General features: G+C 29.5%; 1 protein-coding gene across 1 annotated transcript; it reads right to left on the reverse strand.

The window, feature by feature from the left end:
- Positions 1-13,440: 13,440 nt before the first annotated feature.
- On the reverse strand, positions 13,441-17,259 carry LOC132799158 (cytochrome P450 CYP749A22-like). The gene is made up of 5 exons (XM_048462903.2): positions 16,925-17,259; positions 16,079-16,302; positions 15,597-15,829; positions 14,768-15,146; positions 13,441-14,532 (listed from the first exon to the last, which is right to left on the reverse strand). The coding sequence occupies exons 1-5, from the start codon at positions 17,205-17,207 to the stop codon at positions 14,104-14,106; spliced, it is 1,548 nt and encodes a 515-aa protein (XP_048318860.2). The 5' UTR covers positions 17,208-17,259; the 3' UTR covers positions 13,441-14,103.
- Positions 17,260-24,131: the final 6,872 nt, after the last annotated feature.

Here is a 24,131-nt window from a genome sequence, read left to right on the forward strand (position 1 = left end):
TAAAAATTCAACTAGCACAATCCTGAAACTTCATAGTACTAATGTGTAATTAATTTTATGTTTTATCTTTCTCCATGTAATATTCTGTCTCGATAAATGCCTAAAATGTCAAAATTTTAACTGAATTTGACTAATCGAATCATTTTTAGGTTCCAGATTTGACTTTTTATATGATCAAGTTTTGTGTTTGACTAGTATTGTAACACTCTGTTTGCATTGACAGACCTGCCACTCTCTACCAATATTATCCCCAATTTAGCTACTGCATTCAGTATAAAATTTTTTTATTTAGAGTTTCCCAAAAGGTCACCTATCCAAGAATTACTCTTGCTTGAGCACGGTTAATTTTAGAGTTCTTTCGACCCCTAAAACCAACGGTTCTGAAAAGGCTTTGGAGTTATTAGTGTGACTATCATTATATTTGAATCATCCCCTGATCTACATCCAGACAATGTGGGATTGGACACTAGGTAGCTTGCCAATGCTCTACACCCTGATAATGTAAGATTGGATATCAAGTAGTCTGCTAGTGCCCTACATCCAACCATATTGATCGTCACAATCTATCTCCCTTTGAGGTTCAGTTTCTTTACTGGCACACTTCTGACCAGGTACAAGCTTTGATATCATTTGTAACACCCCCCTTATGCTAATGGATCTGTAACTCTCTATCGATATTATTTCTAATTTAACCAACGCATTTAGTATGAGATTTTTTATTTAAAGCTGGATGGGTCTTATCACTCCATCCCACTTTTCTCATTTCCTAGGAGTTTGATTTCTACATGCCTACATTTACTTACCCTTAAAATTCCAAATATTAGAAAAAATTACTTTCAAAGCTTACACTTTTCTAAACTTTTTGATAAAACATATTTTTTTCTTATTGATTTCAGAGACGCACCAGCTCCAGCATGTCCAAAATGCAACGTCAGCATGACGGACACAGGGGGCCTCCAGGGGGCACTTGCACCGCTCCCCTCAATTGTTTTATTTATTTTTACTATTAAACTTTTTTAATTTTCTTTTTCTTGTTTAGTAACTTAACCCTCAAAATTCAATTTTACCCCCTCTCACCAACGTACCCTTGCACTAACTTTTATGTCGTTTTGTTTTCTATTTTAGTATTTTCTTACCAATAATATACCTTTTTTTTTACAATAATAACCATTTGAAAAAAAGTGTGATTATCACAATACTTAATTACATAAAAATTGAGTTGGCAAATTTATGAATTTAATTACATATTTTTTCCAATTAGCTTTTTTATTTATAAAAGTATTTAATTTACTTTAGTTAGTTAATTACTGTCAAATCAACTTTTTTCCATCTTCAAAGAGTATAAATGTTTATTTTGTTTTATTAATTTGCAATAAACTTATTGTGAAAGCCAAATCAAATTTGTCAAAATCATTAAAATTATATTTTTCTCTCAAAAATTTCGAATAGAAATGAAAAAGAATATTTAATCCTACCTACTTAGTAAATATTAATTTCAAGTTTTTTGGGAAAATTATTGGATATTTCTATTAATTGGAGTATGGTGTAGCAAAAGATGTTTAGATGTTTCTCATTTTAAGTTGTAAATTTGAAAAATAAAGTATTACCCAAAAAAAAAAAAGAGAAAAAAACAATCAAACAATATCATATACTCAACCCAAAAAAAAAAAAAAAAATCATATACAATATTTACTTCAAGCAGTTAAAACCGGTTTATGTTTTGCATTTTATACATGTGATTGTTATTGTTATTATTATTATTATTTTACCTTAATTTTATGATGCATCTTTGTAAAGTTTATAGGGGAACTAGGTGAAGAAGTTCCTGTTAGTGCTAAGAGACGCACCAGCTCTAGTATGTCCAAAATGCAAAACAAGATTTACTTCAAGCAATTGAAACTGGTCTATGTTTTGAATTTCATGCATGTGATTATTTTTATGTAGAATAATTCTACGGACACCATTTACTCTACTGATATATCTATAAAAAATACATATATCATTATTTGATTGATTTTTTAATAATATTTATTCATTTAAGGATTCATTTAAATATCTTTATACTATATTAATATATTAACCAATCAAATAATAATATATATATTCTAGATAAATATGTTAATAAATTAGATGCTGATCGTAACATTACTCTTTTATTTATTTATTTATTTGTGCCTACTGTATCAATAATATTATGATGCAATTTTGTAAAGTTTGTGGGGTTACCAGGTGAAGCAGGTCTTGTTAGGTTAGCATTTTAGAGGCATTTCAATAAATATTTTTTTAGTAATATTAAGAATCCTATCAAGGATTCATTAATTGTCAAGGATGGTAATTTGTTACCTTTCGAGGAAGGCAATAAAGATTCAATTGATATCGATAAGAAAAAAAGTAGAAAAGGAAATTAATTCTATAAATCTCACTGAGAGTATCTCTAATAACTCTATTGATTGTTAGATTTTTTTTTTCTATATTAAAAATAGACAACCATTTCAAAAAAAAAATAAAAATCACCAATGTTGCTGTTTAAATACCCTATCAAATTGATATGGTAAGAGAAAAAATATACTCTGTTAAAATGATCCTCTACTTCTGAAAATGGTGCTCTTAAAAAATCGATTCTTTCAAAACAAGAAGATAAAATAAAAAAATATTTAATTAATTAATAATCATAAATAGTTTTTATCATATTATTATTAGAGAACAATTTCAAAATTGATTATATATTAATATCATATAAATTTAGATAATATTAATTTTTATAGCATATAGAAATAATTCATATTTATCATTGAGGATGCTTTGATCGAGCATCCACATACATGACTCAGCCAACTTTTGGAATCTGAGTATTTTTGTTGTCTGTAAAGCAATTGATTTATTTCCTTCTTTATTGTAAAGCTGTACACTTAGCACTTGCCTTCTAAGGCACCTTATTGTTATATTTGTTTTTCAGTCAACGAAAAATACAACAATTTTACAAATTATCAAAGTTCTTTAAGTAAAATGTTCTATTATTTTCTTACCTCCCAATGAATTGTTATATATATATATATATATATATCTACATTTTTACTGGCTTATGAAACGTTTAGTCACAGGCGTTAAGCTTCATAGAAATTTTGAAAGTTATCTTGTTCCTTTTGTAGATATTATAAGGTGCTAATTATATATCAAGAAAATATTATTCTTGAGTAAAATTAATTATACTAAAACACCATTATTCAGTTGAAACTGTGTGAAAAAAGAAAAGAAAAAAAAGCATTCTTGAGGGAAACCAACTTAAGCTAAAATAATTTATCAAAAAAAAAAAAAAAAAAAAAACTTAAGCTTATATGTGGCATAATGCACTGTGATGTACAGCACTACATATAAATCTTTGCATTATGTGACTAAAACAGCAACTGCGGTTTTTCTATCGCACCTTTGTTAGTTTCTCTTTTTGCACAGTTTTCTTGAGGGCGGCGACTGAAAAGCCAATTCTAACTTGGCTCTGTGAAACCGATTGTCATCCGATTGGACCATTTTCTAGTGCTTTCCAAATCAGCTGTCAAATGCTTCACGCCACGATGTTGCATAAAATAAAATATCAATCCTGTACTTTGGCTGGACTGGCAGCCCGGATTTACACCTTCATGATAATAAGTAATTTATTATAAAATTAATTGGACCGTTTTCGTTTTGAAATACACAAATATTTTAGTATTTTAGTTTTTTTTTTTTTTTCGTGTTTTGATTTTTGAAGTTAAATTTTGCTTGAAAAAATCATTTTCAATCTTTGAAGTCAAACTTTATTTGAAAAAAGTATCAAAATATGATTAATTTACAAACGATTTATGCAAATAAAATTCAATTTAAAAAGATTATTATACCAAAAAAAATTAAATGTAGAAACTAAATTGTCAATAATTCAATTCATAGCGCCAAAATATGTTTAATTAAAAAAAAATGCACTAATTATCTAAAATAAAATATCAATCCTGTAGCATTAAAATATATTAAATATTAAAGGTGGAAAGTAAAAAACAAACTTTTCGAAGGAGCACTTAAAAAGTACTAGCTTGGCAACGTTTATTTGAAGGTGTGTGCACACCATTGCATTGCAGCACGCGCCGTTTTTCAAGTGTCTGGCATGTACACGTAAAGACTCACTGAAATCCGGTTCTAGGAAAATTGAGGTGTAATAACCGCTATAGAGAATTGTTTTTCAAAAATGTTATGTAAATGTTAGACGACTAAAGCTCAAATTAATTGTAAGATTAATGCATTTGTATCCTTTGGCTGCTTGGTCCTATCGCTGGTTGATGCTGGCTTTAAGTTTCCCAAAAATGTTGAACTCATTTTATTTTATTTTATTATTTTTTCTCCGTAACCAAGCCAGTGACATAGAAAGGCCGCTGAAAATGCAATACAAGACTTACCTCAAGCAATTAAAATTGGTCTATGTTTTGAATTTCATGCATGTGATTATTATTGTTTTTGTTTTTGACTCATCTGTAATTTTATGATGCATTCGTGCAAAGTTAACTTGGGATAAATATGGTTCTGGCTTTTTCTAAAATGGGATTCAATGAATAAGTCGGTCTTGTATGGTCAAAATATCTATAATGCCGACTTAATTGGTGGTCAAAATTTGCTTAATCTAGAAACATCTTTTTCTAACGTAATTTACAGCCACACATTTTTTAATCTTTGAACCCAATTTATGCTAGAATATTCAACTAACTTAATTTTTTAATGAACTACTCTAGAATATTCAAATAGGAAGAAAAAAGGTTGTGCTTGGATGAAAATGTTTTTGTCTTTCTAGCATTTCGTACTGCTGACTTTGAACATATGTAAAGCTTTTAATATTAGTGAAATGACATGCTACCTTAGCAGTGATTATCATAATTTTGTCCTATATCAGATGTGCCTGCTTTAATTGATATTACAGTGACAGTAAATAAATTTAAATGCGGATTTATTTCTATGTAAACGATTCTACTTTTCTTTTTTTTTTTTTTCAGAAATAACTATTTTTGAAAATGCAGATATATTTTTTATAGAATAACTATTTTAAAATTTAAAAACTTACAAAATGCATTAAATATTAACGTTAGAATTATTCATTTTACTTCTATAATCCATTCCGTAAAGCAAACGGGCCCTGGCGGATTACTAGCAGAACGGGCTTAGATACTTGGTAGAAATGGTGAAGTTGATTGGGTCACTACTATACACGGCAAGAAGTTGTACATATAACACGGGAACAAGACGGTTTTGTATGGGAAAAATCTAGAAAACAGAGTTGTTATCAGGACTCGTCCAGAATTCTTCTCCGGAATCCTAGACAAGCTCTAATCCCAGAGAAACCCTACCGGACCCTCCAATGGAAAATCCGGCAGAACCTTCCCTAAGGGATGGACTTACCACAAATTACCTGCACTGAAAACACACTTCTATACTCATCCCCTTATTCCTCCCGTAACTACAAATTGTTCTATAAATTTCAGCACTTCTCAACAATAACAACAGTCCAATGCATAAATAAAACATAAGTGTCCCAATAGTATACAGAGCTTTAAGAAGTGCTAATCAACAGAAATACAACAAGGATGAAAGAAATAATACAGTGAAATGAAAGAGTACAAAGGTACTTCTCAAAACACGATAGCAGCGGAAAAATTGGTTCGCTCCGGAAGAACATCTACCACCACTTGTACCTAAGGGAACGGAACTTAAAAACGTAAGATGCTAATCATCTCAATGAGTGACCCTAACTACTGAACACTTTTAATGATAATAATAATAATAATAGTAACAATTAAGGGAATTGGATAAATACCAACAATTAATAAATAAATAATAATAAATAATAATTGTTGGAAACAATAATTTCTCTCAAAACTCTCACCAATCACTCCGTTTGAAATGTTTCCTTTTTAAAACAATTTCACAAAACCCGATGTACATACTTCCCGAAAACCAAGGGGTTAAACCATTTGATAAACAATAAATAAATAAATACATACCCCAATATTTTTAATTAAAATGTAATAAATTATAGTAAATAATTTTTGAACAACTTTGGGGTTTAAAACATTATTTGCAAATTACACCTGACGCACCACACCATATACCGGTGATGCCCTCCGATACCCAGCGTCCGGAGCACTGACTGGCGGGGGGGTTAAAGAGAGAAACTTGCAAACGGTACTTCGGCGTCCCGACAGTACCGCTGCTGAAACCATCATCACGGCCAAGGAGGGGGGCGGCTGTGGCCAATAACAAACTTGCCTGCCTACGGTCCAATGGCAACAACGGGAGAAATAATACCTGCGCGCTAAACCACATAATACTTGCGCGCTACCACGTGTCCATACACCGAACACCAATACTGTATGAGTGCGTCTAAAATAATCATTATTAACCAACCGTACCGTTTTCCAAAATTACCGTGGGAAATACATTAAATTCTCACACTTACCATCCCACATATTTTTATTTAACAAATCGGTACGAACCATCGATAACACATAAACCATAATTTTCTCGAAGTACGAGGTTCAACAATAAAAGTACCGCGGGCATAATTTATAAAATTTAAACAAATATTTTCATAAAATATTTAACCTAATTATGCCCGAAAATAATACTTCAACCACGTATGAATATTATTGAAATACACTTTGCTCATGCATAATAAATAAATTAAACCACAATAAAATTCATAATTAAATCGCACCACATGAGCATAATTTAAATACCAATTAAACATAATTAATTGCCCAAAATATTTTTCGAAGGTGGGTCACTCACCTTAAGCGCGTAAATCAGCTAAGATCCTCCGTCAGATCAACGCCACTACTCGCGCGTGCACCTAAACAACCACAGTATACCAACCAAATATATTAATATTTTATTCGGGTAATTCCCAAATGGGTACCCGGGGAGCGAACACCAAACGATATCTAAAAGTTACGAGTTATATACTGAATCGAAGCTCGAGTGATGAGGATCACTGATTCGGTCTTACTTTCCGGTGATTGGACCTGACGGGGTTGGAATCTCGCCGGAAAGCTTTCGGGTTTCGACTCCGCAATTCTCCCAAACCGTCGCGAATTGGCGAAAATGGATGCCGGATTTGGGTTCAGGAGATCGAACACAGTGGACAGGAGCCGGCCGGGAGACTGGGTACTCGTCGGAACAGTAACTTCCGGCGAGCCGCCGCGGTCACCGGCAACCGTCGCCCGCGGCGGCGCGTACGGTGGCCGTTGGCTGAGATTTTTTGTAGATTTGTAGATCGAGGGGAGAGCAATCCAACGGGACCGGCGGTGAGGCAAACGGAGGCCGGAAAGCAGAGAAATCACGGTTTGAAGATTTTCGGCCTCTCGCCGGAAAACGTTCCGATCCCGGCACGTCAGTGGTCCGGTGGCCATGAAATTTGGTGGGTTGGCCGGACTTGAGAAGATGGTGTTGGCTAGCTGGCGCGTGTGGCCGGAAAATGGCCGGAAATGGGTCAATCGGCGGTGGAGGGAAAAATCGCTGCCGATTTTCGCCGCCTCGATCTGGGCGCGTCCGGTGGCCAATGGCCGTGAAATTTTGAGGTTTTGCCGGAAATGGGGAGGGGAATCTTGCTGGCCGGCGCGTGTAAGGTAGATAGGACGAAAAATTTGAAAACCTCCGGTGGCCGGTCGGACTCTCTCTCTCTCTCTCTCCTCTCTCCCTTTTTCTCTCTTCCCCGAGATTTTTATCAAATAAAAGCCACCGTGTGATACTGTTCATGCCACGTGGACCAATCAGGAGCTGACACGTGGCATCACTGTGCACTTAAGCCAGATATAATAAAATAATACGGTATCCTGCGAATTTCAAACGTCCATAACTTTTTAACCAAACGTTCGATTCAAGCGTGCCGCTAGTCTATGAACTCGTATCGACGAGTACTTTACAACCATACAAGAGTCAAAACAAAATTACACCACAAGAAAAAGTCAACTCCGGCACCTTTTGGACTATTTGCACTTCAACTTGTTTTGCCCATAACTTTCAAACCTTAGCTCCGTTTTCGACGTGCTACTAGTCTACGAACTCGGGGCATCATGTACTTCGCCACGGTACCCTGGTCAACTAAAAATTCCAACTAGAACAAAAAGTCAACTTTTGACTCGCTCGGTCAACAGTCAACCTCGGTCAACGTGCATGGATTCCGGTGCGATTTGGGACGGGGTGTTACAGTTGTGGTCAAAATTGCTTAATCTGGAAACATCCTTTTATATCCTATTTAATTTCCAGCCACACATTTTATGCTTTGAACCCTAATAAGTAATGCCAGAATATTTTAGTAACTTAATTTTTTAATTAAGTACTTTTAACTATCTAGAGGCTTCTAGGATATAGTGCACCATAAATTTTATCAGAAGCGCTTTTTGTTTTTGTTTTTGGGTTATAAAGAAGTGGATTCTGGTTAAGCTAGCATTTTAGAGGCATTTCAGTAACCTTTGTCAGTAAAATGTTCTGTTATTTTTTTTTTTACCTCCCAATAAATTGTTATATATATATATATATATTCTTACTTGGGTACGTTATGTTTTCTTTACTGGCTTTAGGTTCCATGGAAAATTTGAAATCTAGGTTGTCCTTCATGTATAAACTATAAGGTGCTAATTATCAAGACAACATTTTTCTTAAAGTAAATTATATACATTAAAACACCCTATTCAGTGGAAATTGTCTAATAAAAAATGAGTTAAGCATTGGTGAGGGAAATCAACTTAAGCTCAAGTGGTTTATCCCAAAAAAAATAAATAAAAAAAAAATTGTCTTTGGTGTCGAATTCAGAGAGCATCTAACAGACAATGTAAAAGAACGCAAAGGAATTTAGCGAGGTTCGGCCAAAAGATTTGCTTAAGTCCTCGTGCTCTAGTTCTAAGCTTCTGAGAAATTCGAGAGCTACAACAGGTTCTTCAATGGTGGATCACACAGAAATGCCTAAACCAACCCATATGCTCAAAAACACCCTCACACATCTCACACACAATGTTTCACAAAGAAAACATTAATTCACACATAGAACACCACAAAGAATTGGTAAATCAAAGAAAGACTCAAATTTCTCTCTCAAACTCTATAACCAACTCGATGTCTATGCTCTGTAACTCTCTGCTACTTGAAGAAGATGAAGATCGTTTATATAGACTGTTGCTCGAGTTGACGTGGAAAAGCCTACTGACATGGACCAATGAATTTAAACCTTTTCTAACAATTGCAATAACAACCTCACATACCTTGCATGTGGTTCAGTTAAGTTGTTGAGCCTGCCTAATGCCTAAAACGTCGTCGTCCCTCTTAAGTCACTTAAGCATGTGTCACAAGCCTATTGGCTCATTCTAAAACCTGAAAGTCTTCTCTCTCTTCTTCCTCGATTTTGAGCTTGTGTTTGAATGACTGAAACTCAACAAAAGCTTGTGGATGGTGACTGGTCGGACGGCGGTCAACGGTGGTGGTCGGTGGTGGTTTCTCTCACCTCTCTCTTCTCTCCTTCTCTCTCTTCTCCCTCCCCACAGGCCCATTTTGCCAAACAAAATAAAAGGCCCGCCCGTGGCTGCCACTGTGCACTCACGGGATTGGTTAATAGCCGACACGTGGCACACATTGTGCATACATTTTACCACGTTTAAAATAATAATAAAATAATACGATATTCGGAAAACTTTGCAGGTCCATAACTTTTCAACCAAATGTCCAAATTAGGCGTGCTGCTAGTCCATGAACTCATATCGACGAATACTTTATAGCCATACAAGAGTCAAATCAAAATTCTACATAAATAAAAATTCTAACTTGGCATCCTTGGATAGTTTCGACCGCAACTTGTTTTACTCATAACTTTCAAACGGTAGCTTCTATTTCGACATGCTATTAGTCTACCAATTCAGGATGACATGTAATTCGCTACGGTACTATGGTAAATTCAAAATTTCACCCAAAATAAAAAGTCAAAATTTAACATTTTCAATCAACAGCTGTTAACCTCGATCAACGTAAAAAAAATTCTAATGTACTTCGGAATAGAATGTCACAACTAGCTATGTAACAGTGTCATTGGATATGTATTAGGAATTTGTTTCATTATTTTCAATACTTAGTTATCATACATGACAAATGTTTATTGACTTAAAAGTGTCAAATCAGCTCGATAAAGTTAATGTTCATATATTTGACCCAAAAAAGAAAAATTGATGATATGTATCTCTTACTATTGACGTTGGAAAGTCAACAAATAGGGGGAAAATCTAATTCCAAGCAGACACCGTAACAAATATCATATAATAATAATATATATGGAGAATAAAATTGTTGTCCACATTCCACAATGATGAAGACCCGCCTCATTCATATAGGATAGTCGATAGTGAAAGGTTTGACTGCTGTGCTGTTCGTGGGGTGGGCATTGGGCAACCAGCGGGATTTTCTATTTTGTTGCCATTTGTTACATTTCCAATGTCAATATTTACGTATTTACCAAAAAAAAAAAGAAAAAAAGAAAAAAAAAAGAGAATAAAAAAATGTCTACACTTACGTATAGCTGTTGAAATTAAAATTGATTTCTCTAATTTTTTCTGCATGGTTGAAAAAATGATTTCTGAATGCTAATTTCTGAATGCTTTTTCTACTAAATATGTATTTGCCCTTTTCGAAAATAACTAGAAGTTTTGAAATAAAATATATTTTCACCTTTTAAGTTTTAATATTTAGCCTCTGAAACCATATATTTATCATGAAAATTAATTATATATTATTGTTTTGTTTTGTGTGTTTAATTTGATTTTAAGTAAGACTTGCCTCATTCATATATAGGATAGTGAAAGGTTTGACTGCTGAGCTGTGTGTGGGGTGAGCATTGGGCAACCAGCGGGATTTTCTATTTTTTTGCCATTTGTTATATTCCCAATGTCAATATTTACGTATTTACCAAATAATAATAATAATAATAATAATAAAATAGAATAAAACAACGTCTACACTTACGTATAGTGGTTGAAATTAAAAATGATTTCTCTAATTTTTTCTGCATGGTTGAAAAAATGATTTCTGCATGCTAATTTCTCAATGCTTTTTCTACTAAATACGTATTTGACCCTTTGGAAAATAACTAGAAGTTTTGAAATAAAATATATTTTCACCTTTTAAGTTTTAACATTTATTCCTTAAAACCATATATTTATCATGAAAAATAATTATATATAATAGTTTTGTTTTGTGTGTTTAATTTGATTTTAAGTAACATCAAAATTTAAAAAATCGATATCGATGGAAATATTGAAAGTTCAAAATATAAACATATCCATGAAAATATCAAAAATTATCAAATATCAATAAAAATTTATAAAATATTATAAATATTGATTTTAAAAAATGAAAATTTTTATTCAAATTTTAGGATTAGCTTATTTAATTATTAAATTGACTAAAAAAATTATGAAAATATTGAATGAATTTTATAATTCTCTTAATTAATCAACGTATAGTAAACTTTAGTGATCATAAATATAATATTATCAATAAAAATGCAAAAAACTACATATTTGATAAAAATATTTATTAACTAAGATATATAAAATAATTATTACAATTACATTATATTTCATAAAATGTTAACTTGATACTACATAAAACTCCTGTGTAGTTGAAAATTATTTATTTATTCTTCATTCTTATTTTAAATTGTGAAATATAGAAAATAATTATTAAAAGTTATAATTTCTTGATAATTTTGCATGTAATTGTTAATATGTAACCATATAAATCTTATATTAAATGTAATTGTTTTAGTTGATAATTATTATATAATATTGGTTGACTGTATGCAAAATTATTATCTTCTGATAGTTAAATTTGAAATGATATCCATGAGTTACTACTATAAAAATATTCATCAACTTTATAATATTTATCATTTATTTCACATGCATATTTGTGTTTTTGTCTATATTATAATTTATATATACTTTATAATATTTATAGAAATATGAAATTTATTATGATAAAAAAAATAATGGATAAGTAGAAAGTTAAACATCAATAATATTTATTAATTTTTGATAAAAAAAATTTTAAAAAATAAGTTTAATAGAAAGTTTCATAGAAATTTCAATGAAAATTATGAACCTTTGACAAAATTATGAAGGAATCGATGTGGATATTTAATGCAATTTCGATGGAAATTTTATGGAAATATTGAAAATTTCTATCGAAGTTTTAGAAATTTTACCCATTTCTACTTGGCACCTAAATTTTTTATCCATCTCACAGAAAAATCGAAATATCAACAAAATATGGTGGAAATTTTCAATTTTTAAAACCTTGAGTAACATTAAACATTAAACTTATGATAATCCCTTTCTTATTTGTTTATTCTTAAGTTTACAATTGACATTTATATTTAATTAACTTCCAGTTTATTTTTTTTTATTTATGTTTTTATGGTTATCCTAATTAATTTTTTAATATGTTGTTTTTACTTTTGTTTTACGAAGCATCTTTCTAAAATAAACACCTCTAACTAATTATATCTAGATAAATTTTGTAATTTAGAGCATTCACAAAAAACTATTTATTTTTTCCAATAATACTCTTTATCCATTTCTTATACATTGTTTTTTTTTTTTAAAAAAAAAAAATTATGCCAAATGAAATTAGCTTATTTGATAAGTCATTCACATTTATAATTGAGATGTTGTAGATTTGAGATACCAAAATATGGAAAAAAATTATTTCAAATGATAAAAAAAAAATGGAGTGATATACATAGTGTTTTGTAAAATATTGTGATTGTGGTCTTGAAACCCGTCTAACATCAAATAAAAATAGTATAAAATATAAAGTGAGCCAAACCAACACACAATATTAACATATTAAAATTAAAAATCTCTTGTAGATTTTCTTTTGGCTTTTTAATGAAGAGTATGAGGTAAATAAAAGATCTTTTGGGGATGCTATTAGAATTTAAATTCGACCTGTGTAATATAATTTTCATTCTCTATTGAAAGATTTTTCTGTCTACCAGAGTTAATAGAAATCCACCCCATCAGCATATATCAAAACTTCGGGATCCGCCCTTGTCTCCATGATTATTCAAATATTTATATATGGTAGTTTGAAAATTTGGGATTTGGAGAACATGGGACTTATTTGTATTATTCGGAGTTGACCTTTCTTTTTTCTTGCAGCTTGTTTATCCAAGCACGCTTCAGCCATTAGTGAAGATCTAAGACTAGAGTTGAATTAAAATCAAGCACTTGCGACAATATATATATATATATATATATATATATCTATATATATAACATCTGAGATGCTCTTCCCAAATGCAAAAACAAATTGAGCTGCACATGACAATAATTTATATATAATATAGAATTGTTAGACTACATAAACTGACAATTATTATTTGGATCTAAGATATAGCAACCCTAGCTCTTGCCCATGTAAACCTCCTTTATTTAGCTAAACATGACAATAATTTATATATATATATATATAATGTAGAATCATTAGACTAGATAAACTGATAATTATTTTCTGGATCTAAGATATAGCAACCCTAGCTCATGACCATATAAACATCCTTTATTCAACAAAATCTTCAATAGCATCGTGGGTTGCTGGCCTTGTTATAGTCCCTCAACTTTTCTCACATATGTACTTTTGTTATTGAACATTTTTTTGACATTTTAATCCTTTAAAACTATTATTAATATAATTTTTAACAATTTTGAGGTATGCAGTACATTTATTGCTCTATGAATATAACAAAATTACAAAATTAAGCTATCTCGTGGAAAATACATATTATACTGCTCTATGAATAAAACAAAATTACAAAATTAAGCTATCTCGTGGAAAATACATATTATACCAAATGCATTGCACACCTCAAAATTATTAAAAGTTAAACTAAAAATAGTTTTAAGGATCAAATTGTAAAAAAACTAAAATTTAAAAATTAAAGTGCCAAACAAAAAGAAAAGTTTAAAGATCAAATTTCAAAAATAAATATTGTTTAAGAACAAATAGTGCCAATTGGCTTTTTGTCATACCATGGTTCAAGTCTATTCTTTAAAGAGGTTCCAGTATTACTTGAATTCCATACATTGGACGAGTAGTAGCGAGATGATAGGGCATGTGGACATAGGTTGGAGAAAGAGTGAAGCTATAGCGTTGAAGAATCATGCAAAGAGCGATCTTTGACTCAATGATGGCAAAGTTAGACCCCACACAATTTCGTGGTCCCATTCCAAAGGGGAAAAATGCAGCTGGGTTGTTGTTGGTAGCCCCAACAACCCCTTGTGAGAATCTCTCTGGTTTGAATTCATGAACATCTTCTCCCCAAATTTTAGAGTCATGGTGAACTGGTAAAGCTGAGAGAAACAGATTCAGATTAGCAGGAAGAATATACTTCCCCACTCTAACTTCCCTTTCAACTTTTCTTTTCAAACTAATTGAAGGAGGATATAATCTCAGAGTTTCATTGAAGACCATGCCCATCTGTATTAAAATATTGAAAGATTACCAATAAGTAAATCAATAAATAAATTAGATATTAATAAAAAAAGTGGTCAACAACTTTTTTTTTTGTTCGCATTTTTGTCCACTATGAATATGATGCCATCTTATTAAAAATATTATAAATGAAAAAAAAAAAACTTTTTAAAAATAAATGGGATTCTAGTACTAGTCAGAATGGAGAAAAAATAGGACAAAATTCACATTTTCTACTTACCTTTTTTAATTTGGCAAAGTTATCTGGATTTGGGTTTTGTTTCCCAAATAAATTGAACACCTCATTTCTAAGTTCTTCTTGCCAATCTTTGTGGATTGCTAGAAGTAAAACAACCCAGGCGAGTAAAGAATTAGTGGTTTCTTGTCCAGCTGAATAAAATGTTTTGCATTCATCGACCACAGTTTTTATTGAAATCCTCTCGTTGTCGGCAGCATTATGGTGAGCCTTCAAAAGTAATCCAAGAAAATCACTCCCAAAATTGTCTTCTTTTCCAGTTATCACCTTCCTTTCTCTTTCCTTGATCACCTCTATAATGTCATTGCGAACTTGTGAATCAAGCATGTCTAATTCAATCTGGTTGTCGGTTTTGAAGAATTCGCTGCAAAATGTATCAATGGAAAATTGGCATGAGAAGAGATGTGATTGTGGTTTTTACTTTATATTTAAATATAAAGAACACATTTCATTTACATTCTTAATTTTACCCTCATTATATTTAGAAAAATGCTTTTGGAAAATTAATTATCTCTAATTTCTTTTTAATTTTCTATATTTATAACAAAAATCCATACATTATTTTTTACAATTTAATTATTTTAACTTTTCCAGGTCAAACTTGTATTTTTTACTATATTATTAAATCATGAAGTACTTATTTCTTAAAATAATTTTAAAAAAACACCTCCCTTACTCTAAGGTTAAATCTATTTTGATAAGTATAAAAAATTTAAAGGAAAATTAATGATTTTTTTTTTTAAATCAAGGAGTCTAATTAAAATAAGAGCAAAATTGAAAGAGTCTACCTAATGCAAAGAGGATTATTAATTACCTGATGCCAGGAAATCTTAGATTGTAAATATTATCCGCTGCTAATACGGTCAACCTCACCAGCGTCTCAAAAATGTTCTTCCCTTTTTGGTAATTATTCCCAAATGCTGTTCTCGAAATCACATCGGAAGTAAACAATCTGAATTCTTCATAAACTTCGATCTCTTTACCTTCGTATGATTTCCACCTTTCCAGCATATTCTCGACGCTAGTGATCATTGCAGGACTCATACCCTGTAAAATACCATTTTGATAAGCTAATTTTCCCAATTGCTCAAGCCTATAATTGACCAGATTCAATGGCAAGGTGAATATAATACATACATTCTTATTAGCACCACTAAGTTGTTGAAACTCACGTGACCATAAAAATTAATCCATCTTTTTAGCGCTAATAAATTGTTCCTTAGGCTTCTATATATAATATATATATATATATATATATATATATATATATATGTATGTATATACTTAAGTACTTACTTTCAAACTCTCTCCATGAAAGGCATGATTGGACAATTTCCTGTATTTTGCCCATTTCTCACCTTCACTGTTTATAATACCATCTCCTATTATCTTCTTTATCAAGGGATGTAACTCGAATTTTGGGAAAGCTCCGTGTATATTATTAAGTATCTCTTTTATCATTTCTGGTTCTGTAACAACGAGTTGAGCTTCTGTTCCATACCATTGCAGATAATTCTTTCCTATCATATGAAAAATAATCCACACTCAGAACTTTTTTGTTTACATATAAAAATAAAGATATGAAATATATATATATATATATATATAATTAAATATAGTATGAGATGGTGTTATATATATATATATATGTATAAACAGACCCAAAAAATTTGTTTAAAAAGGGCATCCTTGTATATGTCATTATATTAATTTATGCTGTTGGAAATAGTTGTAGTGCAGCTAAATAGAAACTAAATTAAAAATTAATTTTTTTAACTTTTGAATTTTTTTTGGGAGAAAAATATGAAATTCAAGGGAAGTACACAATAAGTTGATTGCGAATCTGTAAAAAATAAATAAATAAAAATAAACACGATAGAGAAAAAAAATAAAAAATAAATTCTTTATTTTGTCACGATTTAAATAAGTAATTAAAAACCAAACAAAAAAAATTAATTGAAAAAGTGTGTAATTAAAAAAAAAAAAAAGTTGCAGCTTAAATTCTATAACTGGAGTAAAAGCTAAATTAGAATATTATGTTATAAGCATTTAGGTCCGTGTATGGATATTAACTATGGTGATTCTCTCACCCACGATAATAAAAGTCATATACACAGTATAGTTAAGCGATCAGCTTCTTACCGTATATTTTGACCCAAGAAGCAATGTGAGGCTGAACCGTTGGCAATATGTTGTGGGATAAACTCATGGGTTTTTCCATAGCTTTGTTTTTCATATACAAAATTTCTTTGGTATTTCCATGGATGAATCTGTAAGAAGGGCCTTTGATTCCTCGTGAACGCATCAGCTTCTGCATACGAGTAGGACGCCACCATAGTTTGTGAACCACTTTGATGAAAGTCCATAGAAAACACAGACCCAGAAAGCTTAAGAAAATTATTACAAGATTTCCCAAGGCACTCATTTTTCTTTCTGGCTTACTGGTTTCTCAGTTTGTCACTTTCTGAAGAGTCACGGATTTCATTTCATTGGTATTTATAGAAAATCAAAGCCTTATAAATGTACGATATTTGGATTATAATATTAGAAGTGGTTGTGGACCAATTTTAACATATTAACATTTAATCTTTTAATTTTACTTTATTTTTCTGTACTTCGATATCCCTCCTAAAGGACAATTTCAAAGAAAAAGGTTGAATAAAATTATAAAATAAAAAACAAAAGAATTTAAATAAAAATATAAAAAATGATCAAATACAACGTAATTAACATATAATAAATATTTTATACTAATTCACCAACAAAGTTATATTTTATAATACACTGAATTGAAATTAGGAATGTCAATATAACCAGATGGGATTAGTTTTTAAAATTTCATTCTTGTCCCTATAGGGAATTTTCCATCTCGTCCTCGAAGTTTTTAAAAAATATAATAGTCCAAATACATAAAATATAAATAAATAAATATATTCGGATCGGATTTTTAATTCTCCGGTCCCAGTCCTACCCTTATTCGGACTTTAAGAATTTATCCCGAACCCCTCCCATGATCTTGATTTTTCAAAAAAAAAAAAAAAAAAACCACCCCGTTAAAGACGGTGCATCGTTGTTTTCAAGATGTATGAGACAAATTGTCATTCATACCTAAAATACATGAGATTACGTATTGATTGGAATTTAATTTATTGAAAATGAAAGGGTGGATCAAATATAATCTAGAAGCATTCCTATGAAATTATGAGTGGTTCGCAAAGCTTGGTCAATACAGGTATTCAAATACAATCTAGAAGCATTCCTATAATTATATGAGCAACATTTATCGAACATGTGGACAATAAAATTCACTTTTGAATAGTTTTGGAGAAAAGAGAATTTAATAATTGAACGTTTTGGGTGAGGAGTTGTTGCAAGGCTGCCAACTATGCTGCAAATCGGTAGGTCCAAAAAGAGAATTTAGTAATTCAACGTTTTGGGTTGCTAGTTATTGGTAGGTTGCCAGCTTCGTAATAGTATAAAATGCTGCAAATCGCTAGTGTACGTGTTGTTGTTATTATTTAGGATTAATTGTACATTTGTATCCAAAAGTTTTAATATTAGCAGAATTTAATATTAAAATTTAGAATTTATTACAAATTAATTTAATTGGCAAATAAAGTTAACTTTGTCATTAGATGACATCAACATGGTGACATTATAATTAGTTTTTAACTAAAAATAAAAAATACGCATGTTAACTTCATAATTTATTTTTCAAAAAAATTCTTTTTTTTTAATTTTATATTCATAATTTTTATTTAAAAATTATATTCGTTCATATTTTATTTAAATTAAAATTTCAAAGAAATTGAATATTTTTAGACCTAAACTAAGACCAAAAAATTGGAATTTTGATCTAATAATAATATTTTTATTAGACTAAAATTAAATAAATTAATTAATTAGATAAAAAATTAATTATAATTTTTTATGCCCAAGACCTAAAAAATTAGACCAAAATAAAAAAATAAATATTCAACTAAAAATAAAAAATAAAAAGGGAATTTTCTGGCTAGTAAAAATATTTTTATAAAACCAAAAATTGATGAAATAATTTTATTAGAGCAAAAATTAATAATAATTTTTATGCCCAATCTATAAAGATAGACCAAAATAAAAAATAAAAGTAGACAAAAATAAAATTGGACTATTTTCTCTAATAAAAATATTTTTACTAAAAATTAAATAAGATAATTTTATTAGACCAAAAATTAATAATAATTTTTTTCCCAAACAACAAAAAAAATGAAAATTAGACCAATAATTAGGCAAAAAAATAAAATTTTAATTTGTATGCCTTTTTTTTATACTTTTTTCTAATAAAAATAATAAGAAATAAATTTATAATGATTAAATTTATTTTTTGTTATTTTTATTTTATTTAGTGTAATAATAATGTTTTTTTAAATTTTTAGATCCTTTGCCTTTTAAGCAAAAATGGTTGATTTTATTTACAACCTTTCTATGGTTATTCATTTTTTTTTTTTTTTTTATAGAAGAAGAATGATTCACAAGTAAGTGTAGGTAGATTTATGGTCTTTTTTTCTTAAACTAAAATTTAAAAAAAAATAATAAAAATTAAAACTTATTTATATTGATTGTCAAAGTTTTGGTCTAATTTTTATTTTGGACTGATTTTTTTTCATGGTTTGAGCATAAAAAATTATTATTAATTTTTGGTCCAATAAAATGATTTAATTAATGTGTGGTCGAATAAAAATATTTTTTATAGATCAATATTCCAATTTTATTTTATTTTTTGTCTAATTTTAGGTTAAAAATATTTAATTTCTTAAGAATTTTAATTTAAATAAAATAGAAATGAATATAGTTTTTCAAAAAATCATAAATATAAAATGAAAAAATAAGAAATTTATTTTTCCAAAAAAATAAATATTTTTGGTTGAAAAATAAATTATGACATCAGTATGATATTAGTATACTAACATTATCTAAAGTTAACCCCATTAACTAATTGAACTAACCCCATTAACTAATTGAACTGATTTGCAACATATTTGAAACTTAAAAGTTCAACTAGCACAATCTTGAAACTTCATAGTACTAATGTGTAATTAATTTTATGTTTTATCTTTCTCCATGTAATATTCTATCTCGATAAATGCCTAAAATGTCAAAATTTTAACTGAATTTGACTAATCGAATCGTTTTTGGGTTCCAGATTTGACTTTTTATATGATCAAGTTTTGTGTTTGACTAGTATTGTAACACTATGTTTGTATTGACGGACCTGCCACTCTCTATCAATATTATCCCCAATTTAGCCACTGTACTAAGTATAAAATTTTTTTATTTAGAGTTTCCCAAAAGGTCACCTATCCAAGGATTACTCTTACTTGAGCACGGTTAATTTTGGAGTTCTTTCGACCCCTAAAACCAACCGTTCTGAAAAGGCTTTGGAGTTATTAATGTGACTATCGTTACATTTGAATCATCCCCTGATCTACACCCAGACAATATGGGATTGGACACCAGGTAGCTTGCTAATGCTCTACATCCTCACAATATAAGATTGAATATCAAGTAGTCTGCCAGTGCCCTAAATCCAACCACATTGATTGTCACAATCTATCTCCCTTTGGGGTTCAGTATCCTTACTAGCACACTTCTGACCAGGTATAAGCTTTGATATCATTTGTAACACCCCCTTATACTGATGGACCTGTAACTTTCTATCGATATTATTTCTAATTTAATCACCGTATTTAATATGAAATTTTTTTATTTAAAGCTGGATGAGTCTTATCACTCCATCCCACTTTTCTCATTTCCTAGGAGTTTGATTTCTACATGCCTACATTTTCTTACCCTTAAAATTCCAAATATTAGAAAAAATTACTTTCAAAGCTTATGCTTTTTTAGACTTTTTGATAAAACATATTTTTTTTCTTATTGATTTCAGAGACGCACCAGCTCTAGCATGTCCAAAATGCAACGTAAGCATGACGGACACAGGGGGGCCTCCAGGGGGCACGTGCACCGCTCCCCTCAATTGTTTTATTTATTTTTACTATTAAACTTTTTTAATTTTCTTTTTCTTGTTCACTAATTTAACCCTCAAAATTCAATTTTACCGCCTTTCACCAACGTACCCTTGCACTAACTTTTATGTCGTTTTGTTTTCTATTTTAGTATTTTCTTACCAATAATATACCTTTTTTTTTTACAATAATAACCATTTGAAAAAAAGTGTGATTATCACAATACTTAATTACATAAAAATTGAGTTGGCAAATTTATGAATTTAATTACATATTTTTTCCAATTAGCTTTTTATTTATAAAAGTATTTAATTACTTTAGTTAGTTAATTACTGTCAAATCAATTTTTTTCCATCTTCAAAGAGTATAAATGTTTATTTTGTTTTATTAATTTGCAATAAACTTATTGTGAAAGGCAAATCAAATTTGTCAAAATCATTAAAATTATATTTTTCTCTCAAAAATTTCGAATAGAAATGAAAAAGAATATTTAATCCTACCTACTTAGTAAATATTAATTTCAATTTTTTTGGGAAAATTATTGGATATTTCTATTAATTGGAGTATTATGTAGCAAAAGATGTTTAGATGTTTCTCATTTTAAGTTATAAATTTGAAAAATAAAGTATTACCCCCCAAAAAAAAAAAAAAAAAAAGAGAAAAAAAACATCAAACAATATCATATACTCAACCAAAGAAAAAAAAAAAATTCAAATACAATATTTACTTCAAGCAGTTAAAACCGGTTTATGTTTTGCATTTTATACATGTGATTATTATTGTTATTATTATTATTATTTTACCTTAATTTTATGATGCATCTTTGTAAAGTTTATAGGGGAACTAGGTGAAGAAGTTCCTGTTAGTGCTAAGAGACGCAACAGCTCTAGTATGTCCAAAATGCAACACAAGATTTACTTCAAGCAATTGAAACTGGTCTATGTTTTGAATTTCATGCATGTGATTATTTTTATGTAGAATAATTCTACGGACACCATTTACTCTACTAATATATCTATAAAAAATACATATATCATTATTTGATTGATTTTTTAATAATATTTATTCATTTAAAAATTCATTTATATATTTTAAGACTATATTAATATATTAACCAATCAAATAATAATATATGTACTCTAGATAAATATGTTAATAAATTAGATGGTGATCATAACATTACTCTTTTATTTATTTATTTATTTGTGCCTACTTTATCAATAATATTATGATTTTTGTAAAGTTTGTGGGGTTACCAGGTGAAGCAGGTCTTGTTAGGTTAGCATTTTAGAGGCATTTCAATAAATATTTTTTTAGTAATATTAAGAATCCTATCAAGGATTCATTATTTGTCAAGGATGGTAATTTGTTATCTTTCGAGGAAGGCAATAAAGATTCAATTGACATCGATAAGGAAAAAGTAGAAAAGAAAATTAATTCTATAAATTTCACTGAGAGTATCTATGACTCTGTTTATTGTTAGATTTTTTTTTTCTATATTAAAAATAGACAACCATTTCAAAAAAAAAAAAAAAAAATCACCAATGTGGCTGTTTAAATACCCTATCAAATTGATATGGTAAGAGAAAAAATATACTCTGTTAAAATGATCCTCTACTTCTGAAAATGGTGTTCTTAAAAAATAAATTCTTTCAAAACAAGAAGATAAAATAAAAAAATATTTAATTAATTAATAATCATAAATAATTTTTACCATTTTATTATTAGAGAATAATTTTAAAATTGATTATATATTAATACCATATAAATTTGGATAATATTAATTTTTATAGCATATAGAAATAATTCATATTTATCATTGAGAGGATGCTTTGATCGTGCATCCACATACATGACTCAGCCAACTTTTGGAATCTGAATATTTTTGTTGTCTGTAAAGCAATTGATTTATTTCCTTCTTTATTGTAAAGCTGTACACTTAGCACTTGCCTTCTAAGGCACCTTATTGTTATATTTGTTTTTCAGTCAACGAAAAATACAACAATTTTACAAATTATCAAAGTTCTTTAAGTAAAATGCTCTATTATTTTCTTCCCTCCCAATGAATTGTTATATATATATATACATATATATATCTACATCTTTACTGGCTTATGAAATGTTTAGTCACAGGCTTTAGGCTTCATAGAAATTTTGAAAGGTATCTTGTTCCTTTTGTAGATATTATAAGGTGCTAATTATATATCAAGACAATATTATTATTGAGTAAAATTAATTATACTAAAACACCATTATTCAGTTGAAACTGTGTGAAAAAAAAAAAAGAAAAAAAAAGCATTCTTGAGGGAAACCAACTTAAGCTAAAATAATTTATCAAAAAAAAAAAAAAAAAAAAAAACTTAAGCTTATATGTGGCAAGCATAATGCACTGTGATGTACAGCACTACATATAAATCTTTGCATTATGTGACTAAAACAGCAGCTACGGTTTTTCTATCGCACCCTTGTTAGTGTCTCTTTTTGCACAGTTTCTTGAGTGCGCCGAATGAAAAGCCAATTCTAACTTGGCTCTGTGAAACTGATTGTCATCCGATTGGACCATTTGCTAGTGCTTTCCAAATCAGCTGTCAAATGCTTCACGCCACGATGTTGCATAAAATAAAATATCAATCCTGTACTTTGGCTGGACTGGCAGCCCGGATTTACACATTCATGATAATAAGTAATTTATTATAAAATTAATTGGACCGTTTTCGTTTTGAAATGCAAAAATATTTTAGTATTTTAGTTTTTTTTTTTCGTGTTTTGATTTTTGAAGTTAAATTTTGCTTGAAAAAATCATTTTCAATCTTTGAAGTCAAACTTTATTTGAAAAAGTATCAAAATATGATTAATTTAAAAACGATTTATGCAAATAAAATTCAATTTAAAAAGATAATTATACAAAAAAAAAATTTTAAATGTAGAAACTAAATTGTCAATAATTCAATTCATAGCGCCAAAATATGTTTAATTCAAAAAAAAAATGCAATAATTATCTAAAATAAAATATTAATCCTGTAGCATTAAAATATATTAAATATTAAAGGTGGAAAATAAAAAAACAAACTTTTTGAAGGAGCACTTAAAAGTACTAGCTTGACAACGTTTATTTGAAGGCGTGTGCACACCATTGCATTGCAGCGCGCCCCGTTTTTCAAGTGTCTGGCATGTACATGTAATGACTCACTGAAATCCGGTTCTAGGAAAATTGAGGTGTAATAACCGCTATAGAGAATTGTTTTTCAAAAATGTTATGTAATTGTTAGACGACTAAAGCTCAAATTAATTGAAAGATTAATGCATTTGTATCCTTTGGCTGCTTGGTCCTATCGCTGGTTGATGCT

This window comes from Ziziphus jujuba, chromosome 12, assembly GCF_031755915.1.
Source record: "Ziziphus jujuba cultivar Dongzao chromosome 12, ASM3175591v1".
Taxonomy (NCBI): Eukaryota; Viridiplantae; Streptophyta; class Magnoliopsida; order Rosales; family Rhamnaceae; genus Ziziphus; species Ziziphus jujuba.

Excerpts from the sequence above, each read along its gene's own strand:
- LOC132799158 (XM_048462903.2), bottom strand. The coding sequence starts at position 17,207 with ATGAGTGCCTTGGGAAATCTTGTAATAATTTTCTTAAGCTTTCTGGGT. Across the intron at positions 16,303-16,924 it reads TTCTTGGGTCAAAATATACG|GAAAGAATTATCTGCAATGG; the intron begins GTAAGAAGCTGA and ends TTCATATGATAG. Across the intron at positions 15,830-16,078 it reads TTCATGGAGAGAGTTTGAAA|GGTATGAGTCCTGCAATGAT; the intron begins GTAAGTACTTAA and ends GGTATTTTACAG.